At 59.3% G+C, this 22,225-nt stretch overlaps 1 protein-coding gene across 3 annotated transcripts in view; it reads left to right on the forward strand.

The window, feature by feature from the left end:
• The window catches only part of SHANK2 (SH3 and multiple ankyrin repeat domains 2), a 497,644-nt gene that overhangs the window by 86,068 nt on the left and 389,351 nt on the right, over positions 1-22,225 (forward strand). For 2 of the 3 annotated variants that reach the window (XM_086676615.1, XM_086676616.1), the window contains exon 1: positions 21,586-21,723. In XM_086676615.1, the coding sequence (XP_086532741.1) occupies positions 21,619-21,723 (105 nt within the window). In that variant the 5' untranslated portion in view covers positions 21,586-21,618. Of the gene's footprint in view, positions 1-5,916; positions 6,121-9,255; positions 9,328-11,208; positions 11,318-21,444; positions 21,724-22,225 lie in introns of those variants that run through there. The other variant, XM_086676620.1, reaches the window with a different exon arrangement.

Raw genomic sequence — 22,225 nt, forward strand, 5'->3', positions numbered from 1 at the left:
GACACACACAGCGGGACGACCCCGTGAGGACACAGGGGTAGGAGCCGTCCACACGCAAGGAGAGAGGCCTCGGGAGGACCTGGCCTTGCCCACGCCTGGGCCTTGGACACCAGCCTCCAGGACTGGGGGACAGTGAATGTGTATGATTTAAGCCCCCATCTGTGGCGTTTTGTCACGACAGCCCTAGGAACCTATACACCCAGCATACATGGCAGACAGACTGGGTGTCTGCCTCTATCTGTGTCCAAGTCAGTGTTCTTCCCCTTGTGTCCTGGTATTTTCGGTTGTGAGCCTCACATCTTGCAGAACGGCTACGACTCATGCTGACCAAGCAGGAGAGTAGGCGCCTCTCACTCTCTTCATTTTAGACTTGAGTTTGGCCGTGAGCTTTACCAGTGGAAGGGTGGAGTTTCATACCGTTAACCACCCAGCCGACCACAGCTGTACTGCTTACAATTCTGCAAACACGGGTGCAAGTCTGCCTTCTCTGGATCTTTGCCATATCTTAACGAGATAATGTGTTCCCAGTGTCCTGGGTGTAGGGCGAGCCCATGGTTACAGCAGCTCCCAGCATCCATCCTCACTGTGGTCAAGACCAGACCCTACTCTGTGTCGGGCTATGTCACCCAGGAGCATTCCATTTCTGGAGGCTTGTGTTCAGTGTGGTTCGCTTCCATCAGTATATACGGAGCTTCAGGTGTGGATGTGCCAAGAAATAGACACACAGCCTTGTTCCCATGGAGCAGCTCATAGTCTGGAGTAGGGAGGGACACTAATCAGCGGGGTGGGGGGGGGCCGTGCACAGGATTGAGGGGGGACATCTCAGAAGAAGATGTGGATGGTTTCCCTGTATTCGAATGTGCCTCTCTCCACTGAGTCAAGGCCTCTTGGGGCTCAGAAGACCTGATGCTGGCCCCAGGAAACCCTAGGAGTTTCTGGGACAGACCCCTGAACTGAGGCTGATGTCGGTCACCGAGTCCTGCTCTCCCTGTTAGATTTCGCGGTTCTCTGCCCTGTCAGCCCCACCTCCCTTCCCAAGCTACCACGAATGCTCTGCTCATCAGGCCTGAGGGAGAAGCCGCTGTGATTTGGGTCTTGGGGATGTCATTACATCCTCGTGCAGTTTTTTGGTATCTTAAGCCACGCAGCCCAGCCCAGACCCCCTGGGAGGTTTCCAGGTGGCTCTGGACGTCTCGGCATTTGGGGTGTTGCACCAGGAGATCAGAGTGACGGTTACTGAAACGTCATGAGGCAAAGTACATGCAGGATGGAGAGGCGGTGACCACAGGCTGGACAGGAGGGAGAAGCGGTCAGCCGAGTAGCTTGGGCTGTGGTCCGTGGGCAGTCAGATCAGCTCCCTGGGTTCTGTTCGGGACATTCGGTGGTCACCTCAAATTGGAGGGACGCTACAGAGGGTGAGTCCTGGGCCCTGTTGGGAGAGTGAGTATGATTTCAGCTGGCAGGCGAGGCAGGGAAGGGACGGTCAGCTGGAGGTGCAGGTGCACAGGGCACATACACGGCCTGGAGTGCCAGGTAACCCCTCTCCTTCCATGCGTGGTGGGTGCTACCTACGTGCTCACACCGGGCTCCAGGAAAGCCCACCGTGCGGCCAGCTCAGAAGACACCAGACACATCCCGCTGCCTTTCCTCACTTACCCCTCCTCAACTCCCGTCCTTCCCCAGCAGCCCATCAGGCGCAGCCCTGCTGCGAGGGCAGTCCTGGCGTGGGTAGTCCCGTCAATGAATGACAGCTGGGAGCCACGAACACCACAATGAGAAAACCAGCCCTAGGCCATATTGGAGGCGGTGAGAGACTCCACTCTCAGACAGGATGGAGAAGCTGAACATAAGTGCTCAAATGAGCCCCCGTGGATGCCCCAAGGGAGGAGTAAGTAAGCTGTCTGGGAGGGCACGCACACCATGGACAGTGCCCGGGAACAAAAAGCCACGGGAGGGTTGGGGATGGGAATTTCAGGTCAAGGGCTCAGCACAGGATCAGCAGGGGACAAATCTGGGGGGAGTGATGAGTCTGGCAGATGGAGCACGAAGACGGTTTCTACCTCAAGTGACCTTTCCTCACCCCACTCTTACCACGTGATGCCTGATGAAGTGTTCAGAAGGATTGGTACCTTATTCCCGTCTCCCTAGAGCCCTGGGAGATGGGTATGCTTCACAATCCGTCACAGGTATTCTCAGGGTGAGCGATTTGCCAGAGGACTCATATAGCACAGGGAGGATTGCCAAGATAGCCTGGGTGTCAGGAATCCTAGGGCCCAGCTACTGCCATTCAAGGGTGGCTTAGGGGAACGCCTTTATTCCTCTAGCTTCTGTCTTCTGCTTCCGTCTTCTGCTTCCGTCTTCTGCATAAAGGGTCTTGTACCAGCCCTGGGAAGGGCATGGGTGGGAGGACACAAGATGACTGAGATGCGGGTCTTGCGCCTTAAGGAGCGCAGAGCCTGGAGATGACAGTGATGGCGGTGGTGATCATGTTGATGGTGACAATGACACCGTGGTCAACATTTATCGAATCCTAATACGTAGGAACGGTGTAACCGCATTTCCCTTCACCACAACCACGAGTGAGCAGAATTATCATTATTATTGTTTAGAGATAATTACGTGTAATCACACACTCCTACGTAACAAAAACAATCTGTACGACACGCTTACATGTAACACATGTGATGATTACTGTTAATATGAAAACCATCATTATTATTCCCATTTCCCAGAAAACGAAGCTGAGTCTCGGATTCTCAAGTTCTAGGGCAAAGGACAACACGTAGGAGATTCTAAATCCTTTCTTTCAAAGGGAGAACGTCTAGCCTCTGAGGTCCCAATAGCTTTGCAAAATAGAGCAACAAAGTGCTGGGACACCGGTGCTGGGGGAGACGGTGAAACACGGCTGCGAGGAAGCGTGTTCCCCTTCCACCTAACGGCCGGGCCTTGGGCCGCACGCACAAAAGAAAGCCCTCAAAGGGCCGCAAAGCCGTTCCGACGCAGATGATCGCCCAGTAGGAATCCCCTTCTGAAGTAAGACTTGGAACCAGCTCCTCAGCCCAGCAGTGGCGGGACGGTTGCTCTGACAGGGCTTGAATACAAAGGCGCACACTGGCCACGAGCCCAAGCACACCGTCCATTACGCACACGGCGAGTTAGACGCCAGCACACAAACGGGTAACTCGAGGGTCAACTCTCTGTTGCTGACAATGCGATCCAACAGCCCAGCCCAGCCCGAACTGACCGCCGCCCACACCCTCCCAAATCTCAGTGGCGGGGCCACCTCCCATTCCGGGATCCCCGGAGATTCTCCTTGACTCCTCCCTGGCCTGTACCTTCTAGGTCCGCCGAGGTCAATCTACAGCCTTGAGTGCTCGAGTCCCTGTCTGTGTCCCCACCCCTGCCCTGCGGGGTTTAAACCGCAGACGTGTATTGTCTCCGGGTCCTGGGGGCTGGAGGCTGGGATCCGGGGGCGGGGAGGGCTGGGTCCTCCCGAGGCTGGGAGGGAGAGGCTGGGCCAGGCCTCTGCCCCGGCTGCTGGTGGCGATGCCTGGCGCTCCTTGGCTTGGAATGCACCGCTTCCGTCTCTGCCTCCGTCTTTGCGTGGTGCGTGCACGTTTGTGCCTAAATTTCCCTGTTCAGAGGGACACAGTGGATTGCGGCCCGCCCTACTCTGTTACGACCTCATCTTAACTCGATTACATCTGCCAAGACCCTATTTCCAAATAAATCGCACGCACAGATAAAGGGGGTCAGGACGTCAGCATGCTTTGCGGGACACGTTCAACCCCTAACGGCCTGTATTATTTACATTCTGTCTGACCCTTACAAGCCCCTCCAGTTAGGTGGGTTCCAATTTTCACCCTGGGAACAGGGACTTCTGGGCCGGTGGGTTCGCCCAGGATCACAAAGGTAGTGTGACCAGTTGGGCTGTAAGCCCAGGCCTTCCTGACTGCCAAGCTCCTACTCCTTCTGGAAGTTTCTGAATTGGGTCTTCTTGGTGTTTCTTAGAGCAGGACAGTTCTTTGTTGTGCAGAACTGGCCCGCCCAGGGCATAGACTCCGCGGCCCCGGCTCCGCCCAGAGTGGCAGTGGGCGCTCTGTGATCACCTGCAAAGGCCCACGGGTTTCCGGGGAGCAGGTGCCAGCCTGTATTCCACTGGGTGCTCACCTGCTGGCCACAGTGCAGGGGCCCCAGGTCAGCCTGGGGTGCTGGCATTCAAGGGAACTTGGGCGTCTGTGTGGTTGGAACCAGAGGCCAATGGCGACTCCCGAAACAGGACTTGGCGTGTTTGTTATCTGCGGCCCCGCTCGGTCACGTCGGGCAGATCTAGTTTGTTGTGTCTCCGGATACTCCCGTCACCCAGCCAAGGCCGGCCGGGGCTGCGGCTGCAGTCATGAAGCATCACCGAAGTGAACAGCCCGCCCTCACCCAGCCTGGTAGCCCCAAGGGAGCTCCGAGGTCACCCTTGAATTCAGCCATTGACAGTGGGGAGGCACGGACGGGTGAATCGTGTGTAAGGGTCAGGTTTCCTGGCAGCGGGACCCTGGGCTGCCTGCTGAAGGTTCCTCATTGTTGAGTGGGGCAGGTTCTTCTTACCTGGCGGGGAGGTGCTTCCCGGAGGCCGAGGCACGGGACGATGCGGGGAGGGCCTCCGTGTCCTTGGGCACGCCCAACACCCAGTAGAGAACCCGTCCCAGCCTCCTGTCCTTTTTGAGGGTTTTTTTTTACAGTGACAAAGCCATCTCGAGCCCCGGCTGATGGCTGTTCAATAGAACATCATTTTAATTCAACAAAAATGAGAAGTCATGGGGTGCCTGGGTGGCTCAGTTGGTGAAGCATCCAACTCTTAATATCAGCTCAGGTCACGATCTCATGGTTTGTGGGATCGGGCCCCACCTTGGGCTCTGCACGGACAGTGCAGAGCCTACTTGGGATTCTCTCTCTCTCTCTCTCTCTCTCTCTCTCTCTCTCTCTCTCCCCCTCTGCCCCTCCACTGCGTGTGCTCTCTCTCAAAAAAAAAAAAAAAAAAAAAAACATTAAAAAAGTGGAAAAACAAAGTCTTTAAAAAAACGAGACGTCGTGGTTAGAAGCAGATGTGATGCTGCGTTTGCTTTTCCTGGTTCATTGGTGAATCTCCTAGAAGGTTATGCCCGGGAGCATAACCTTTCGGTACTTAGTGGCACGGTTATACTTTTGCAAGGTGTGACTGATTTTGCAGGCCCCGTCTACACTCTTGAAGATTTAAAAAATTGCCACTCCTGGCAACCGATGGGATTTTTTAAGTCCAACTGTGTTTCATCACGGCCTTCCTTTCTGGTTTGGGAGTGGCAGGGCTGGTCTGTCCACAGTCCGGCGGAGTGGCACGGCCGCTTGACGTGGACTTTCCCACCAGAGAGGTTACGAGCCGAGGCCTCCATCTGTGTCGGAGATGACGTGCGGCCGACGTACGAGGGAAATCGTGCTATGCTCTGCTTGAGCTGCGGCTCTCAAAGCGTGTTCCCTGTCACCTTCATGCTCGTGACCAGTGCAGGTTTGGGGCCTGGACGTGCTGCCTCAGACACTCTGCTGGGTGGCCGGGGGGGTCGACACGGTGTCCACAAGCGCTGGGGGTTTGAGAAGCCCCACGCAGGCGGGGAGCCGCCTGAGGCGGTCGGCGTCGTTGACCAGAAAACCACGGCCGGTGCCAAGGGTCTGAGTCAAGGCCGCAGAAGCCAGTGGCTCAGTCCTTGCTTTTCTCCTCCGGTGTTGACACCGTGTCTCCATCCGGGCGACAAGAGGGTCTGATCTCTCGTCCTGAAGCGTGGGGGCGGGGGTCCGCTGCTCAGAGAACTTATGTGGAAACACCTCTGACATCTCTGGCCACGTGCCGGGTGGGATGTGCCACTGATCAGGTGTCTTTGTCCTTCTCTGCAGAAGTGCCTTCGGTTTGACCCGGACGCGACCGTGTGGGTCGCGAAGCAGCGGATTCTGTGTTCCTTGAACCAGAGCCTGAAGGACGTCCTCAACTACGGGCTGTTCCAGCCTGCCAGCAACGGGCGCGACGGGAAGTTCCTGGACGAGGAGCGGCTTCTGCGCGAGTACCCGCAGCCCGCGGGCAAGGGCATCCCCTCCCTGGAGGTACCGGCGTCTGCCTCGCGGCCTGGATGCGGGGTTGGGGGGAGGACCTTCACGGGACTCCAGATCTGACTTCAACAGGGCAGTGACCCCCAAGTTCGAAGTTCGTGGCGAGGTTGGGGTTGCACCTGATTTGGCGAAGCTCAGACGGCCACGCCAGTTCTTCTTTGTTTGTTTTGAGAAATCTTGGGGTGAGCCAACCTTGGTGCGACTCAGGGTCATGTCGCGGGGGCCTGCGGGTCCTGGGGTGCGGAGTGGGGCCCGCTTCCGCCTCCCCGAGTCAGTCTTCCGTCCCTGGATGTGGGCTGGCCAGTGGCCATCCGGCTGTGATCAGAGGCAGGATTTCCTTCCTGCTTCTTGCCCAGGAATGACCAGTGGGCTCGGAGCTGCTGTCGGTCCGGGCTGCCTCGTGAAGGGTCAGTGAGCAACCTGGGCCACACGCAGTGTGCCACCGGCCCCTGCCGCTCGGACCCCCGGCTTTACACGCGGTATTTCCACGTGACGTATTAAGGCACTTGTGCAAGTCGCTGGCAGGTGGTCATTTGTCCCGTTGCTGTTATCGAGTGATGAGGCTCATTTCGGCCTCCTCAAACCTCGGGGGGCTGCACGTGGGGAATCGTCACCGGCCCATGAGCAAGCTGAGTGGGCTTTGCCATATTCTCAGCGATGAGATCACTCTGGAGTCAGAGAGGTCATGGACCGAGGCCGGACCGAATCTGCACGTTTCTGGGCTTGATAGAGACTTTGAGGCTGAGGTTATCGGGACCCCCATTTGGATGGAACATGTGTCAGACCAGAGGGAAGGGTTCAGTGGAGGAAAAGATGGGGTGCCACTTGGCATCCTTGGTTCACTGTTCTGACCTCAGTTTTCTTCTCCATAAAATGGGTATCCAATGCCAAAAAAAAAAAATCCCGCGTCGGGGGCCTGTTAAGCACCAGACACTCCTAGGCGTGCTCGCCGTGCACAGGACTGTCAAGGTCGGGTGTGCCGGAGCTCACGCTTGAGTGGCAGGTGACAGACCGGGAACAGGAAACGGGCGATTCGTTTTGGGGACTGATCATTTCCACATTGGGAGTAAAACCTGGCGAGAAGACCAGGATGTCCAGAACCCACTGTTGATCAGAGGGTGACTCCGGCTGGTCCCCCACCCACCGAGAACCAAAGGAGAGGGTGTGGGGACACCCTGTAAGCTGGGCAGGGCAGTGCCGCGGACTCCAGAAGGGACACACTCGCCTTCCCTCCCGCGTCCTGTCCAAGGACTTGTGTCAAGGGGCTGAGGGGGGTGGTTTGTGGGGGGGGGGGCCTCTGTTCCCACGTGTGCGTCACCCCACACGGGGCTCGGTTCGTTCCTGGTAGCTGTGTGGCCTGGGCCTGCCACCCAACCTCTCTGGGCCTCGGGTTCCTGGCTTTGAAATCGAGGGGACGTTACTCCCGCCTTCCTGGGGGGCCGTGAGGCTCAAGGGAGGGTGTCCACGGGCTGCTGGCGATCTCCTACAAACGGGGGAGGGACTGTACTTCCGTTTACTCGTCTCCTTGGGCCTCCGTCCCACCAGGTGATCCGCTGGGCGGGGGGAGATGGGCCTGGCCTCCCACCGGTCGGGGCGGCCGTGGCCGTGAGCTCTTTGCCCCTGAGAATTTTGGTAGAATGTGGTTGGCTGCGTGTGAAGCACTGAGGAAAGAGCAGGGAAAGGGTTTGTGTTGGGAGCTGCGTCCCTGTCGCCACAGGCTAGACACGAGGGCGCCTCGGGAAGCAGTCCTCCTCCTCTGAGCACTTCCCGTCCCGCCAGGGGACGTTCGCGGCCCCAGCGTCTTTTTACACCCCGAAGGAGTCCCGGTGACTCGGATTCCTTTAGAGGCGTCAGTCAGTGAGCCCCCACCTCTCCCGACGTCACCCCTCGTGGCTCCCGAAACCTCGGAGGTCTGATGGGTACAGACCAGGTGTTCGAGGGGCTCACGCAGCCCAGGGCGCGGGGCACACGAGCACGCAGTCCTGCTCGAGTCTAGAACCGGGGGAAGAAGTCCTAAACCAGGTCTGGGGCCCCTGCTGCCAGTCCAGCCAGGGGAGACGGACGCCTGCGGCCCGCGGCCAGCGCCCGTGGTCCCGGAACTTTCCACCAAACTTCCTGGCTTCACCATGGGCTTGTTTTGACACTTGACAGAAAGCCTGGTTTCAGTCCGTGCGACAGGAATTTTGTCAGTTCAGACCCTGTATGTGCAGTTAGAGTCGGTGCCAGGATGGGCCCCCCCGCCCCTGCTGCCCCCCCACCCCCCGCCCCCCCACACCGTCCTTCCTGCCCCACCCCCACCCGTGCTCGTGTAAACCCCCAGGCTGTGGCGGAACCCAGGGAGGCGTGGGGCGCATCTGGCCAGAGCCGGTCCGGGCCAGGACGCCCACGCACCGTCCTCGGGTCTCCCCACCGACAGATCGGGAACCGGAGTCTGAGACGGGAAAGCGTCCGCCCCGGGCTGGCGGGACGTCGGTGGGGCTGGAACCGAACAGGTGTCCTGACCGGGAGTCTTCCCGCAAACTGCTGGTGCCCTCCCCAACCTTCAGTAGCACCTCCGGCACGTTTTATCTCCGAGGGGCCTCCGGGCGCGGCCTGAGGCAGAGGTGCTGGGGTTCAAGGCCGACTGGCACCCGCACGTTGTTCTTGGGCACTTCCCACGTCGGAGGAAAACGTGTGGTTTCCAGTTTGGGGGCGGGGGGGTGCACGTTTGCAGGGAGTGCCCGGGCCAGGCCTGAGGCACGGGGGACGCTGGCTTCGCCGGGCCAGGCTTCTCACGCACGTTGGTGGGGGAGGATGTCAAAGAAACATCCTGATTTGTCCACGGGGCCACACGCGCGGCCATGAGGACCCCGACCACCACTAATGCAGAGGAGCACCTGCGTGGCTTCTCTGTGGGAGGATGCGCCTCCTTTGTCCCTTTGGGTGGCTCTCCTTTCCGTGACTTTTCAGCCCCGCGGCTGCGGATCCCTGCAGGTGTCATTCTTGCGATGTCAGGGGTCTGTGGGACGACTGTGCTTACTTTCCCCTGGAGAGTTAGCGGTGGGGCCCCTGCCTTCCGCGAGGCGGCCTTTGAACACCATGTGACGTACTCACGTGTTTTCTTTCTTCCTGTCTCTGTTTCTGTGCCAGTTTCGATACAAGAAGCGGGTGTATAAGCAATCCAACCTGGACGAGAAACAGTTGGCCAAGCTGCACACAAAGGTAGGCGGGGACGGCTGCCGTTTCCACACCCGGCCTTGTGTCTCTTACGTGGCATCGCCGTCTCCACGGATCCGGGGGCCACGAGGTTTCCTCGGAGGCGGGACCCCGCCGCAGGGTGGGTCCGGACTTGTGCCCTCGGGGGCAAGGTGCATGCACCTGCGTGTCCTCCGCTGGCGTGGCCCCCGTGGGCCTGACCAAACCACACGGGTGAACGCGCCTTCCTGGTGCCCGGGAGGGCGTCCGCCCACCAGAGCCCCTGGACGTGGCTCTCCTCTCCTGTGTGACGAAAGCATGCTGGTGGCAAACTTGTGCATGGACTGGCATCGGAGGGGACGCTGCTGCGGGCACGTCCCCCCGGGTGTTTCTGGGAGGAGGGGTAGCCATTCTCTCTGAGCCACCGCTGGCGACAGGGAGGACAGCACTGAGCACAGAGTCAGCGAAAGAGCTGTTCGCATAAACCGCCCGGAGGTGAGACCTGCACGTGGCCGGCAGGGTTGAGACGGAGAGCCGCGGGCTGCGGTCCGCGAGGGCTGGCTTGCTGGCGGGGCTCCTGCCCTTGGTTGGGGACGCCGTGCGTGTCCAGGGGCTGCTGGGGCTGGAGCGCGTGGCCGCGTCTGCCTCAGTGCTGGAAAGGATGTGTGATTTCTGAGGATGCCCGAGGATGTGAGCCCAGGGAGGGCCAGCATCAGGAAGCCGCCTGGACCCTGCCCCTCGCCTGTCCCGGTGCCGTCCAGGTGAGCTCGCGGAGGGCGTTCTCAGCCAGCGGCTTCCCCTGGCTTTTGTTCTGTCCCCGATTTGTGCCGCGGTAGACGCGTGGATTTTACCGTGCTCAGCGGTTACGGTACGCCGTTATTTCTTTCTGTGCTCAAGTTGCCAGATGTGGCCGGCTCTCTGCCCTCTGGCATGTCCCCACTGTCCTCTGAGTGCTGACAACTTTGTGGCCCAACTAATGTTCCTGGCCCGCGTGCACATTCCTTGCCCAGCCTTGGAATCTGCCGGGGTGGCCGTGTTTAGACCCCAAGGTCTGGAGGAAGCTTCTGGCTGTTCTGATTACTTTCTGAAGTGTAGATAAGAACGTGCTTTCGGATTAATAAGAACGTTGGTTAGTAAACAGCAGTGAAAGCATTAAGTGACACCCAGTGTCCCTTGTGTCGCTGGGCATCTGTTAATTCTGGCCCTGGGATGTACAGAAAACATTCGGGCGGAGAACCAGCCTGTGTCGGCGGGCCGGAGGTCCCGGAGCCCTCGCTGCTGTCCCTGCGGTGTGTGGGGGGAGCCCTGTGCAGGGGGCTGCAGACATCCCTCCCCGCCAGGGCTGACCCATGGATCATTCTGACCTCCCGAAAAGTGAATGTCTCTCCTCACCTTGAATCGCTCTGTGCCCAGGCGTCCCTGTTTCCATCCACGTAGTCACGGGGTCACCCAAAAGTGGATTAGCCCAGCAGGAGGCTGCCCTGTCCGCTCTCCGTCGCAGCTGCTGCTTTCGAGACTACAGAACACGAACAGCAGTCCCTGGGCCTCACGTCCCGGAGGTGGAGTCTGACGGCCTGGGTGGACCCGGGAAACTAGTTTTTCAAAGGGGCCCAGCTGGTTTGTCCTTTCAAAAGCAAAGGAAAGTCCTGTGGCTCTTGGCGACAGTGAAAGGCTGAAAGGCGAGAGATTTCTGAAACCCGCATCCAGGGCGGCCTGGTTGCACCTGCCGTGTGCTGGGCTTCCAGACGCCCAGCCGCTGCCTGGTGGGTCCACAGTGCCCGGCGGGGGGGGGGCAGGGGCAGGGGCGGGGGGCGGCTCCCTCTCCACGGCGGAAGCCAGGGCACACCCTGTAAGGAACCTCCCCGGCGACCCGTTAAGACATTTCTGTCTTTTCGTTTTTCTCTTTAGACCAATCTGAAAAAGTTCACGGACCACATTCAGCACCGCTCGGTGGAAAAGATCACCAAGATGCTGGAACGCGGCTTGGATCCGAATTTCCATGACCTGGACACTGGAGGCAGGTCCCGGGTGGGGGGGATGTCAGTATGCCTCGCTGGAGCGCGGGTTGAGTCCGAAGAGGTGCTTCTGTTGGCACCCTGCACACACGTGTGCAACACTGACACTTCCCTTGGTTCTTGAAAGGGCTTTGTCACTCCTGCGTGAGTCGCGGGCGAGGGGGGCTGAGCCGGGCAGCTGGCCCGGCACCCGGCACGCGGTCGGTGCTCATCCACAGCTGCTGAACGAGTGAACGGATGAAGGAGGGAACGGATGGCAAGGCATACGAGCTGTCGTGCACCCCCCGTGGGACACGCGCTGACACGCGCACGTCTTCCTAACCTCCTTCCGCGTGTGGGCCGCTGGTCGTTCTCGGGTCAGAATGACAGGGGTCCCCGACCTCGGCCCCCGTGACGTCTTCTTTTTTAAACAATTCCTCTTCTTTAATCTCATCCCCCTCCCCGGTCTTACCGAGACGTAGTTGACCTGTAACGTCGTGTTGGCTTCGGGCTGCCGCGTAACCACCCGATACGTGTACGTGCACCTTGGGAACTGAGCCCGTAAGCCTGGTTAACATCCCTTCAGCGACTCGCACATGTGCCCTACGGTGACGTTAGCTCTCGTCCCCGGGCCGCACCGACGTCCCCAGGTCTCACCCGTCTTGTGACTGGAGGTTGGTGTCTTTGACCACCCACAGCCGCCATCTGCTCTCTTTAGGGAGTCGGCGTTTTTAGGTTCGGCGCGTTGGCTCACACGGCATCTGTCTGCCTGGCTGAGGTTGCGCCGGGCCCCCCGGGTCCATCCGTGTTGTCAGGAGAGTGGGGCTTCCTTCCTTTTTATGGTGGGACCCTGCTCCGCGGTGGGGCCGGGCGCTTGTTTGTGGGGGGAGGCGTCTGTGTTGTGGGGCGTTCACAGCACCACTGGCCGCCACCCCAGGCACCAGTGGCACCCGCAGGTGTGACGACCAGACTGTCTGCAGGCATTGCCCGAGGTCCCCTGGGGCGGAGCGCAGTCACCCGCGGGAGGGTGCCCCCTGCCGGGAGGCACGCCAAGCTGGGATGGCCGGGAGGACTCAGGTAGGCTCCGTGGCAGCTGGAGTGTTTGTCCCTGCAGGCTGGTCACCTCGGGCGGGAGAGCGCTCCTCCTGGACTCAGCCAGTAGGGCCCCCGCTTCCCCTCCTCTGGGGACCGGCCGGCCCTCTGTCCGGGCCACCGACACTTAAATGTGTCCCACCGCTCTGGGCCGTTACTGGGCCCACAGCAGATGCGTATGTCAGCTCAAGAATGGAGCCTTCTCGTCATCTCTAGGGGCTCCTCTGACCCCCTCGAGCTGGGACAGGACCCCCACCTCGTGCCTGCCCAGCCGAACGTGTCCCCCCCCACCCCCAGCTCAAGCTGCTGTGCCGTGATCACCGTTGACTTGTGTGTCTCCTAAATTTAACTTCTGACCACAGCTTCAGTGCCCGAGACGCCAGGAGATGGGACACGTGGCAGGGGGGCACAGAGGGCACACGTGGAGGGGACACAGAGGGCACACAGAGGGGACACAAGGACACACATGGAGGGGGCAGGAGGCACATATGAGGGGACACGGAGCGCATGCATAGAGGGGACAGAAGGATGCACATGGGACACAGAGCACACGTGGAGGGGACACAGAGCACGCATGAGGGGACACGGAAGGCACACTTGAGGGGACACACAGGGCACACATGGAGAGGACGTGTGTCTGTGGTGTCTGTGGTTCCCTCCTTGGGGCAGCCTTTGGCCTGGGCGTCCGCCAGCCTGGCCTCTTCCGTGGCAGTTTCCAGATGATTCCACGGGGCGGGGCCGGCGGTAGGGGGAGGTCGAGGGTCTGCTCTGGGCTGCCCTTCTTCCCGCACGACCCCCTCGCCCAGAAGCAGCAGTCGGCAGTACGCTTCTTCCAAGGCAGACCCTCACCCGGCTTCCAGAGCCACACAGCTCAGAGCCCGGGTTGTCTCCAGACAGACGCCTGTGCCCTTTCCCGCGCCCTGCCTGGAGCTGGACGCCGCGGCCCGTCGGGGCCCATGTCTTCCTCTCGGGTGCCCCGTCTCCGCTCCGGCCGCTGCTTCGTGCCATCGAGCAGTGTGGGTTTGGATTTGTTTTCTCGTCTGGACAGAGAAACTGGAGACTTGTTTTCAATTGTTCTCCCAGGGTGGCAGCCAGACGTGAATTGTCTGGGTCAGGATTTCTTTTCTTTTTTTTCTTAATTTTTTTTTAATGCTTATTTATTTTTGAGAGAGACAGAGGCAGAGCGTGAGCGGGGGAGGGGCAGGGAGAGAGGGAGACACAGAATCGGAAGCAGGCTCCAGGCTCCGAGCTGGCAGCACAGAGCCCGACGTGGGGCTCGAACCCACGAACCGCGAGATCATGACCCGAGCCGAAGTCGGACGCTTAACCGACTGAGCCACCCAGGCGCCCCCTGGGTCAGGATTTCTCCTGGTGGTAGTTACTATTCTTCTGTTAAGCAGAATCTTCCCTGGTTTCTCTTCACCCGCTTTTTTTTGGTTTTAAAATCAGCCGACGTTATTTGTTAATGGTTTACAGAAAAGTTAGTGGATAAAGTGGGGGTTCTGTGGTCCGATAACCACCAGCTTCCCGCGTTGGCGTGGCTGATGGTCACACCCCACGAGCCGGCTATTACTAATTAGAGTCCGCGGGCTACCCTGGGGGTCGCTGTTGGTCTTGCACATCCTGTGGGTTTTGACAGACGCCGTGACGTGTCTGTCCCTACAGTGATACACAGGCTCGTTTTTCCTGCCCAGGAGGCCCTCGGTGCTCCATTCATTCACCCTCCGTCCCCGCCGACGCCCGGCAGACCCCAATGTCGTTACTGTCTCCGTGGTTTTGCTTTTTCCAGGGTGTTGTAGAGTCAGAACCCTATAGTATGTGGCCTTTTCACACTGGGTTCTTTCACTTGGTTAGATGCGTCTGTGTTTCCTCCGTAACATTACGGCGTGGGAGCTCACTTCCCTTTGGTGCTGAACGCGATCCCGTTGTCTGGAGGGACCACAGCTTGTGTGTCCGCCACCTGCTGAGGGGCGTCTTGGCTGCCTCCGGGCTTTGGCAATTGTGAAAAAAGCTGCTATAAACATCCGCGTGCAGGTTTTTTTTTTTTTTACCGTATGTAGGTATAACTAACAAAGAGTGAACACAGCAAGTTTTATTTTTAAAGGCCAAACAAAAGCACGTACGGCCTGCAGAAAGGGCGTGTAGTTAAGATACAAAGCGCTGAAGCAGAGGCCGCGTGCGGTCCCAAGACCCTGAGCAGGCAGTGCCTCCGGCCCCTCGCTGCGCCCCAGCCCCGCCACTCTGTCCCCAGCGTCTTCGGATTCCTCACGCGTGTCTGCACGCCAGGCGAGAAGCAGCTGTTCCGGTCGAGGGACGGGGAGAGTCTGGGGACGCCTGGCTGTGTGGGGTGCAGTCGAAGGGGCCTCTCCGGTCTCGGTGGGATGGCAGTACCCACGGGGCAGGAGCGCTGGAGCGTCACCCGGCAGAGCGCATCATGTGTCCAAGGGCGATGCGTCATCCACCGTGAGGTCTCCGGAAAGGCCCTGCCGTGTTAGCACCGCAGAAACTCGAGATGTGGTGTTCTCCTTGTTTTGGACCCACGGGGACGACTCAGAGTTGGCCATAGTGGGCTGCCTCCAGACAACAGCTCGTGTGACCAACTTGTCCCCCTTCTCCTGAAATGGCCCTGGTTTCCACACAGAAAGTCCCGTGTTCGGGGTCCCCCCCCCCGGTCCCAGACAAACTGGTGCAGTCACCCTAGGGTGACAGGGCGCTTAATACCTCTGTGCTTACGTCACAGCCTGCTAAGCGTCCCGTGATGTGTCGAGGGTGTGGAAAGCCTCTTGCGCCTCAGTCCTCTTACGTCCCACGAAGCTGGCCTCTTTGCGCCCCAGCGTCCTCTGGGAGCCAAGGAGGCGGAGCCCAGGTTTAATTGCTCTGAGACCGCAGGGTCCCTGCTGTCACCCCTGGGGGGGAAAGGAGGTGGGTCTCTCTTCTCACACGCATGCCTGGCGGGACGCAGCCGGGCCTCCGGCTGGTGCAGAGGGTCCAGGACCGGAGGGTCTGTGGTCGCTGAGCGAGCCCCGTCCTGTCCCCGGACGGGACCACGGGCTGCAGCACCGACCCACGTGCTGACGCCACACCATCACCCTCACCGGCTCTGACAACCGGCGCGGGTGTCCACGCTGAGTTTGGCGACTTTCGCAAAGCCTCTTGGCGAGCAGCAGGGTCCGCTGAGAAGCAGACTTCTTCGCCCCGCCCTGCCCTGCACAGAGAGTAGAAAGCAGTGGGCTTCCTAAGGGCAGGAAACACGATGTTCAGACGCGGGCCGCGTCCCTGTGCTCGGGCTGTGCGGTTCTCTGGCGCTTCTGGGCTGCCCGCGGGGCCCCGAGGTTGAGGAAGTGGCCCTTCGGATTGAAGGATGCACAGGAGATAATTAAATCTCCATGGAACCACCTGTCAATTAAAACAAGGCGGCCTGTGATCACAGCCAACCGTCGGTGCCTGTTGTAGTGGAATTTTGATAGGTGACGGCCAAGGTGATCTAAAGAACTGAAGCCTTGGCCACCAGGGTCTGGGGGCTCATCTCCTGCTTTGGCTGGAACCACTGGGACAACGCATGTGGTATTTTGAGCCCCAAGAAGGAAACAAATCAAGCACTTTGAGCAAAAATGAGTTTAGTGCTTTTATTTTGCGCCGCGCTCCCCAACTTGAAGGAAGCCCAGGTACCACGAGGGCGGGGTGTTGATAAAGCCAGAAACGTCTTTTGACTCTTGAAACGTATTGAGAAGTGAAAGACTTCTCCTTGATCGAGTGGGTCTCGCCAGGCGCCTGCGGTGAGATCCAATTTGGAGTTAGTTTCCGGGCCAGTGATCGTAGCTCATCAGTTCGTCGGGCTGGCGTGGATTGTCATTCGTGCCGACGTGTGCTCGGGTCCACCACCTGTCACCGCAGCCTGGCTCCTGGGAGTCCCTACCCAGCTCCCACACGGCCCAGTTAGAAGGCTACGCGGGCATTCTGGATCCCTGTGCACTGAGCCGGGCTTCCTCCGAGCGCCGGCCTTGAGATCAGAAGAAACGCGTTGGACGTGGGTGGCGACCAGGGTCCGTAAGCGGCTGGCTCCCTGCAGCCGCTGAGTGAATCCCGGGATGAGGCCCTCCAGAAAGAACAGCAACGGGCAATGGGAGAGGGGCAGTTTGAGCAGACGCGCTCTGGAACCTTGTAGACGTCGGTCTGCAGAGGGTCAGGGACTGCGGATGAGGTCTGTGCCACCACAGAGGAGGTCCGGGTCATCTGGCTGGTCAGGCGCACTTCCTGGTGCAAAGAGGGCCTGTCTTCAAATGGGAGCTCAGGCAGAACAGCCAGTGATGTTAGGGATTTGCTCACTTCCACTCACCTCGTTTCAGCGAGGGCTACAGGTGACACATCAAGGTGCTTGCGGTGAAGAGGAAGGACATTAAGCAAGGAAGGAATTGGGTGGGGACAGGACGAGGGCCTGCAGGGGGGGGCTTGGCCCCGGGACACCTGCCAGGGCTGGCCGGGGGAGAGGAGGTCAGGCCGGGAACGCCTCACAGCGCCCCGTGACGTGAGGTGCACGTTCCTCAGGACGCCAGCCGGGGACAGGTCAGTGGCAGCATTGTCCTATCAGACCATTGCCTGCAGCACAGCCGTGAGCACATGACTTATGCTAGAGCAGTGTCAGAGCTACAGGATTATTAGGAAGACAGCACAGAATGTTCTACCTGCTCCCCACGGCCCATTTCCCCTGACGATGCTGTCGTACCTGAGCGGGGCACATTTTATAATTAATGAACCAATCCTGATGTGCCGTTCTTAACCGCGGCGCATGCTGTCCTCATATCTCATTAGTAGTTCCTTAATGTCCCTTTTCTGCCCCCGGAGCCCTCATGGAACTTCATTATCTTGTCTCCGTAGGCCCCTCTCAGTTGTGATGGTTTCTGGGGCTTTCCTTGTTTGTGCAGCACTTGGCTCTTTTGGGGACTGGCCGGGTATTTTGGAGAACGCCCCCCCCCCCCCCCATTGGGGTTTGTCTGACGTTTATGTCATGATGAGACAGGGTTGTGGGTTTGGGCGGAGGACCACAGGGCGAAGCGCCCTTCCCGTCCCCGTCGCGTCCGGGCACGTGCTCCCCGCCTGTCTCGTCCCCGACACGCTGACCTTGCTCACCTGGCTGAGGTCAGTGTCAGGTTCCCTGCTATGCGGTCACTCTTCATCCCCTTTATGGACCATCCTTTTCAGAAGGAAGCCACTAAGCACAGCCCACACCTGATGAGTGGGGAGTGAGGCTCTACCTTCTTGAGGACAGAGTTTCTGCACACGTGATGGGGAATTCTGCCCGGGAGGCTTCTCTTCCCGCCCCCCCGCCCCCTCCACCCGCCTTCATTTATTTACTCTTACTAACATCTACTCTGTTAGTTCTACTGGGATGGACTGATGGGTATTTAGTTTGTAATCTGGGTTATGCCCCCGTGCTAGATTTCATCGTTGGGCTCCAGCTCTGGCCATTGACTCCCATGTCCTTTTGACAGACCCCGTCCATGTGGGTCGTTAGTTTTTGGCCCCTTGCTCACTTCCCGGCACTAGAAGGCACCCCGGGCTCATCCTGTGTGCCTCCTGCCCAGACCTAGACCCCGCCAGTCCTCCGGGAGCCTGGTTTCTCTTCCTGGAGAATGGTCTTAGGAACCAAGATCTGGGTGCTGGGTGTGCTCGGTGCTGCTGGGGTGTCATTGCTTCTGGGCCCTCAGACGACAGAACAACAAACTCTGTGTGTTTGTGTGTGTGTGTGTGTGTACTAACTCATGCATACGTGCATACCTGCAATCAGTTCTGTATGTAACTATCTGTGTCCGTATGGAGCTCACCGTGAGTCTCCAGCTCTGATCCCCGGCCACACGGATCACCGCCCTCCTTTCCGTGGCTAAGCCGTAACCTCCCCGCTAACAGTGAGAAACCTGGCCGCCGTTCCCTGCCATCTGTTGATCTAATGGTTCAATCCCAGGGCCCGTGTAGAGTGGCTTCAGAGTTGTTGACCTGCACCCCACGATGGAAGCAGCTTTAGGTGCTGACAGGGCACAGCACTTCCCCGGGTTCACCTGGCCTTTCATCTTGCAGACCACTCCATCCTGGGTCCGCAGGCCGGCACTCGGTTCCCCCACTCCCTCCAGGGAGGCCGATTCTTCCATTTGGCCTGCGGTTCGACTCTTTTCGTCACGTCCTGCATTCCGAACTGAGATCCCCAGGTCTCCGAGATGAGTTTTTAAACTTCACTGAAAAAATCTGCAAGCCTTGGGTTTCCCTCCCTGTGCTGTGATTGTGACAGATGTTTGATCCTGGCATTCACGATTAGAGCGTCATATGGAACAGTCTTGTCACCGAAAACGGTCCTCTGTGTTTTTTTTATCTATTCGCCCCTGTCCCTCTCCGCAGCCCCTGGAACCAGCGATCTGTTTACCTCTGCTATAGCTTCGTCTTTTCCAGAATGTCCTATAATTGGAATCCAGCAGGCTGGCTTTTTCAGACTGCCTTTTCTCATTTAGCAGGATGTGTTCAAGATTCAGCCACATTCTTCTGTGGCTTGATAGCGTGTCGAAGCATGGCTGTTTGTTTTGGAGCCAAAATGCTGCCGGGCCGCTTCCAAGTGAGATGGTATTGTGTGTTCAAGACCATTGGAAAAGATTAGAGCGGTGTCTTCAGGGCCATTTTGAGGTTCCAAAATATTTATTGAAAGCAAAGAAATTGCAAAATGCAAAAACCGAGGAGTATCTTCAGAGAATTACGGTGCAAGGGACTGCCGGTCCCAAGCTCGTTAGAGGAGTGGCCACGTGGTGATCAATGGCACAGACAGTGCAAGCCCCCAAGGGTCACAGGTTTGCAGGTGAGGGGCGAGCGTCTTCTTCGGGGGGGGGGGGTCCTGTCTGCTCCAGGTGGGGTCTCGTCGGACGTCCCCTTGCTCAATGGTCTCTAAGCCGGGGGTCTCTCCTGACCTCCCCGGGTGGGTCCTGGGCAGGTCTGAACGTGGCGAGTCTGGTGCATCATTCGAGGAGGGCTTCTGGAGCCCTTGCCACGAAACAGCGCGATGTAAACTTAACATCTGCTTTGGAGCACCCAACTTTCGCATCGGCCTTGTGTGGAGAGCCAGATAAGAAAGAAGAATCCTAATCGTTTTGAGGGTCGACCTTGCCCCAGACGTGCATCAGTCCTAAACGGACCTTAAACGCCAGGGGCCGGCTTCCTCAAGTTGCTGTAAGCAATTTGACTCTGAGGGGCACGTGGGTGGCTCAGTCGGTTAAACGTCCGACTCTTGATTTCAGCTCTGGTCACGATCTCACGGTTTGTGGGGTCGAGCCTTGCATCGGGCTCTGCGCTGGCCGTGGAGCCTACTTGGGATCCTCTCTCTCCCTCCCTCTCTGCCCCCTCACTCGAAAAAACTAAACGTTTTAAAAAAATTGACTTCGAGGCTTTTCACGCCCTTCACCAGCCACCCAAGGAACCAAGACCTCCCTGGGGCCTTCTAACACTTGCGGCCAGGCCACGGCTGGGGCTGAGGGGAAGGCCCACGGGCTCCCTCTCCCCTCTCTGCTGGGCGGGGGTCTCTCCCCAAGCTTGCTTTGAATTCACGTCTCCCCATTTCTGCGTGTCTGCCCCCAGGTGGGAGACACTGGCCAGTCTCGACCCCCAGTGCCCCTCGCCGTGGGGATGTTCCCTGTGCAGGAAACATCCCCATCGTCACTGCCCCATTCGCTGCCCCAGAAAACTCCTAATTCACACAAGATCCCTGCCTGAGAGGGTCTTTCTCGTAGGACCGCAGACCTGCGTGTGGTGGCACTCGTGAGCCTCGTCCGTGCTTGGGACGCACGGGGACACACGTGACCAAAGCGGGAGGTGTGTGGCGTCCCTTGGGAGAGGGCATGTGGGCTGTGTGTCACATTCGCACACGGCCGTGTCCACGTACGCATGCTGGCCACCGGGAGTGGCTAAGCCCACGCATGTCACCGTGGAAAATCCAGGCGCAGGGTGACTCCCACGGCGAATTTAAACGGCGCTCGGCACAGTGCTCATTTGGGGGTAAATTAGCCCGGGGATCAGCAATAGATGGGGCAGGGGAGCTGCCCTGGGGACAGCGGGGATCGCGGCCGAGGTGCGGTCAGAAGGGAATTCAGCCCAGGTCAGATGCCCCGGTCCCTTTATTCACAAAATGTGCTTCAAGTCAGAATGACTCCTCACCGTCCCGTGCCGTGTGCGCCGTGTCTGGGTCTTGGGGACCTGCGTGCCGTCACATTGCCCTTGGCACTCTTCTGTAAGGTAAACGCCTCTCAGATGAACCACATCATAATGGTGTGCCTTGCTCGGCCGTGGCGGTGGCGGGCACTCACCGAGAGGGGTGGAGAAGATGGGCTTAGACCAGATGTCGGCGTCCCCATCACAGCCGGCTACAGACTGGCCCAGAGTCAGCTGCACCGGGCGGGCGGTGGGGGACCCTTCCTGACCTTTGTCCCCAGGGGGGCGGGCTTCGTCTTTCCTTCCCCGGGGCTTCCGCCCCAGCCCTCATGCCGGCCGTTTATCGAGCCGAGCCCCTGCCATTGCGACGGCTGTTCGGGTCTCTGCCCGCCCAGACCTCCACGGGGCACAGGCTCCACCCCTCACTTACAGCCGGGTCCTGGCGTCCACCAAGATGCCCGTAAACATCATGAAATTGAGGTGAAAGGCGGGCATCTGCCTTGCAGACCCTCAACTACAGCCCTAGTGGGCCATTCCTCCCAAAAGGAAGCATCCGGATGGTGCTGCGGGATTCTGGGTACCCAGGGCAAGGGCAGCAGGCAGCTTCTCGGACCCCTAGCCCGCAAGGGGATCGTGGGGAAACTCTGGCCCGCCCCCCGTGTTGACTTGCACATGACCCCAAACACCACCTCCGCTGTCCCCGGGGTCGCCGGAGCCATGCTGAGTGTGTGGATATTGGGGCTCACGGGCGGGTGGGAGCCGCAGTACCTCTGGGGTCACGTCCTCCAGCTCCCTTGTAGACTCTGAACTTGGCTTAGGGAGCCACGGGCCCTGGCTGTCTCCCAAGTGGTTCTGAACTGCCTGTGTTCGGGTCCCGTAGAGACCCCGCTGACCTTAGCCGCTCAGCTGGACGACCCCGCGGAGGTGATCAAGGCTCTCAGAAACGGCGGGGCTCACCTGGACTTCCGCGCCAGAGACGGGATGACGGCCCTGCACAAAGCCGCCCGAGCCAGGAACCAAGTGGCCCTGAAGGTACCTTCCGGGGCCGTCTCGCATGGGGGACGCCTCCTTCCTGTCTGGTCTCCTGCCTGCGCCAGCGTGCCCTGTGCCCACCCCACCGCAGCCACCGGAACTGACCCTGAACTGTGTTCCCCCTGAGGTTAGAAAGCGTAGTCTGGGCCCCCCACTCTCTCTTCCTGGGAGTTTTAGAACTCGGTGTCTACAGAAGGTCCCCTGTCCCTCTGGTTCAGTCCGAGGCTTGTGTTTTCAGCCGGGAGGGGCAGCACTGGACGTCACCCACCCTGGGCGGCTGCAGACCCGGACTGTGGGCCGTGAGCCGGCCTCATGGGCCGTGAAGCCCATCCGGGGTGTGGGCCCAGCCCCCATCCTCCCCACTGCCCCTGCTCTACCTGCCCTGGCCCTGGGTGGGGGGGGGGCCTCCAGGAGCCCCAGCGGGGAGGCCAAGTCCTCATCGGCTGCGCCTCGTCCGCTGGCTTCGTCTGAAACCCAGCGTTCATGACGGCGCTTCCTGGGTTTGCCCCCTCGGGGTGCACGCTGAGATCGTCCTACGCTGTACTTTGGGTTGTAGGCGCACCTTCTCTCTTTTTCGCAAAGGCCGCCCTCTCTTTGCTCTCTGCTGGTCCGGGGGGGTCAGCAGGGCA

This window comes from Puma concolor, chromosome D1 (assembly GCF_028749965.1).
Source record: "Puma concolor isolate L17-30 chromosome D1, mPumCon1.1.hap2, whole genome shotgun sequence".
NCBI classification, from domain to species: Eukaryota; Metazoa; Chordata; class Mammalia; order Carnivora; family Felidae; genus Puma; species Puma concolor.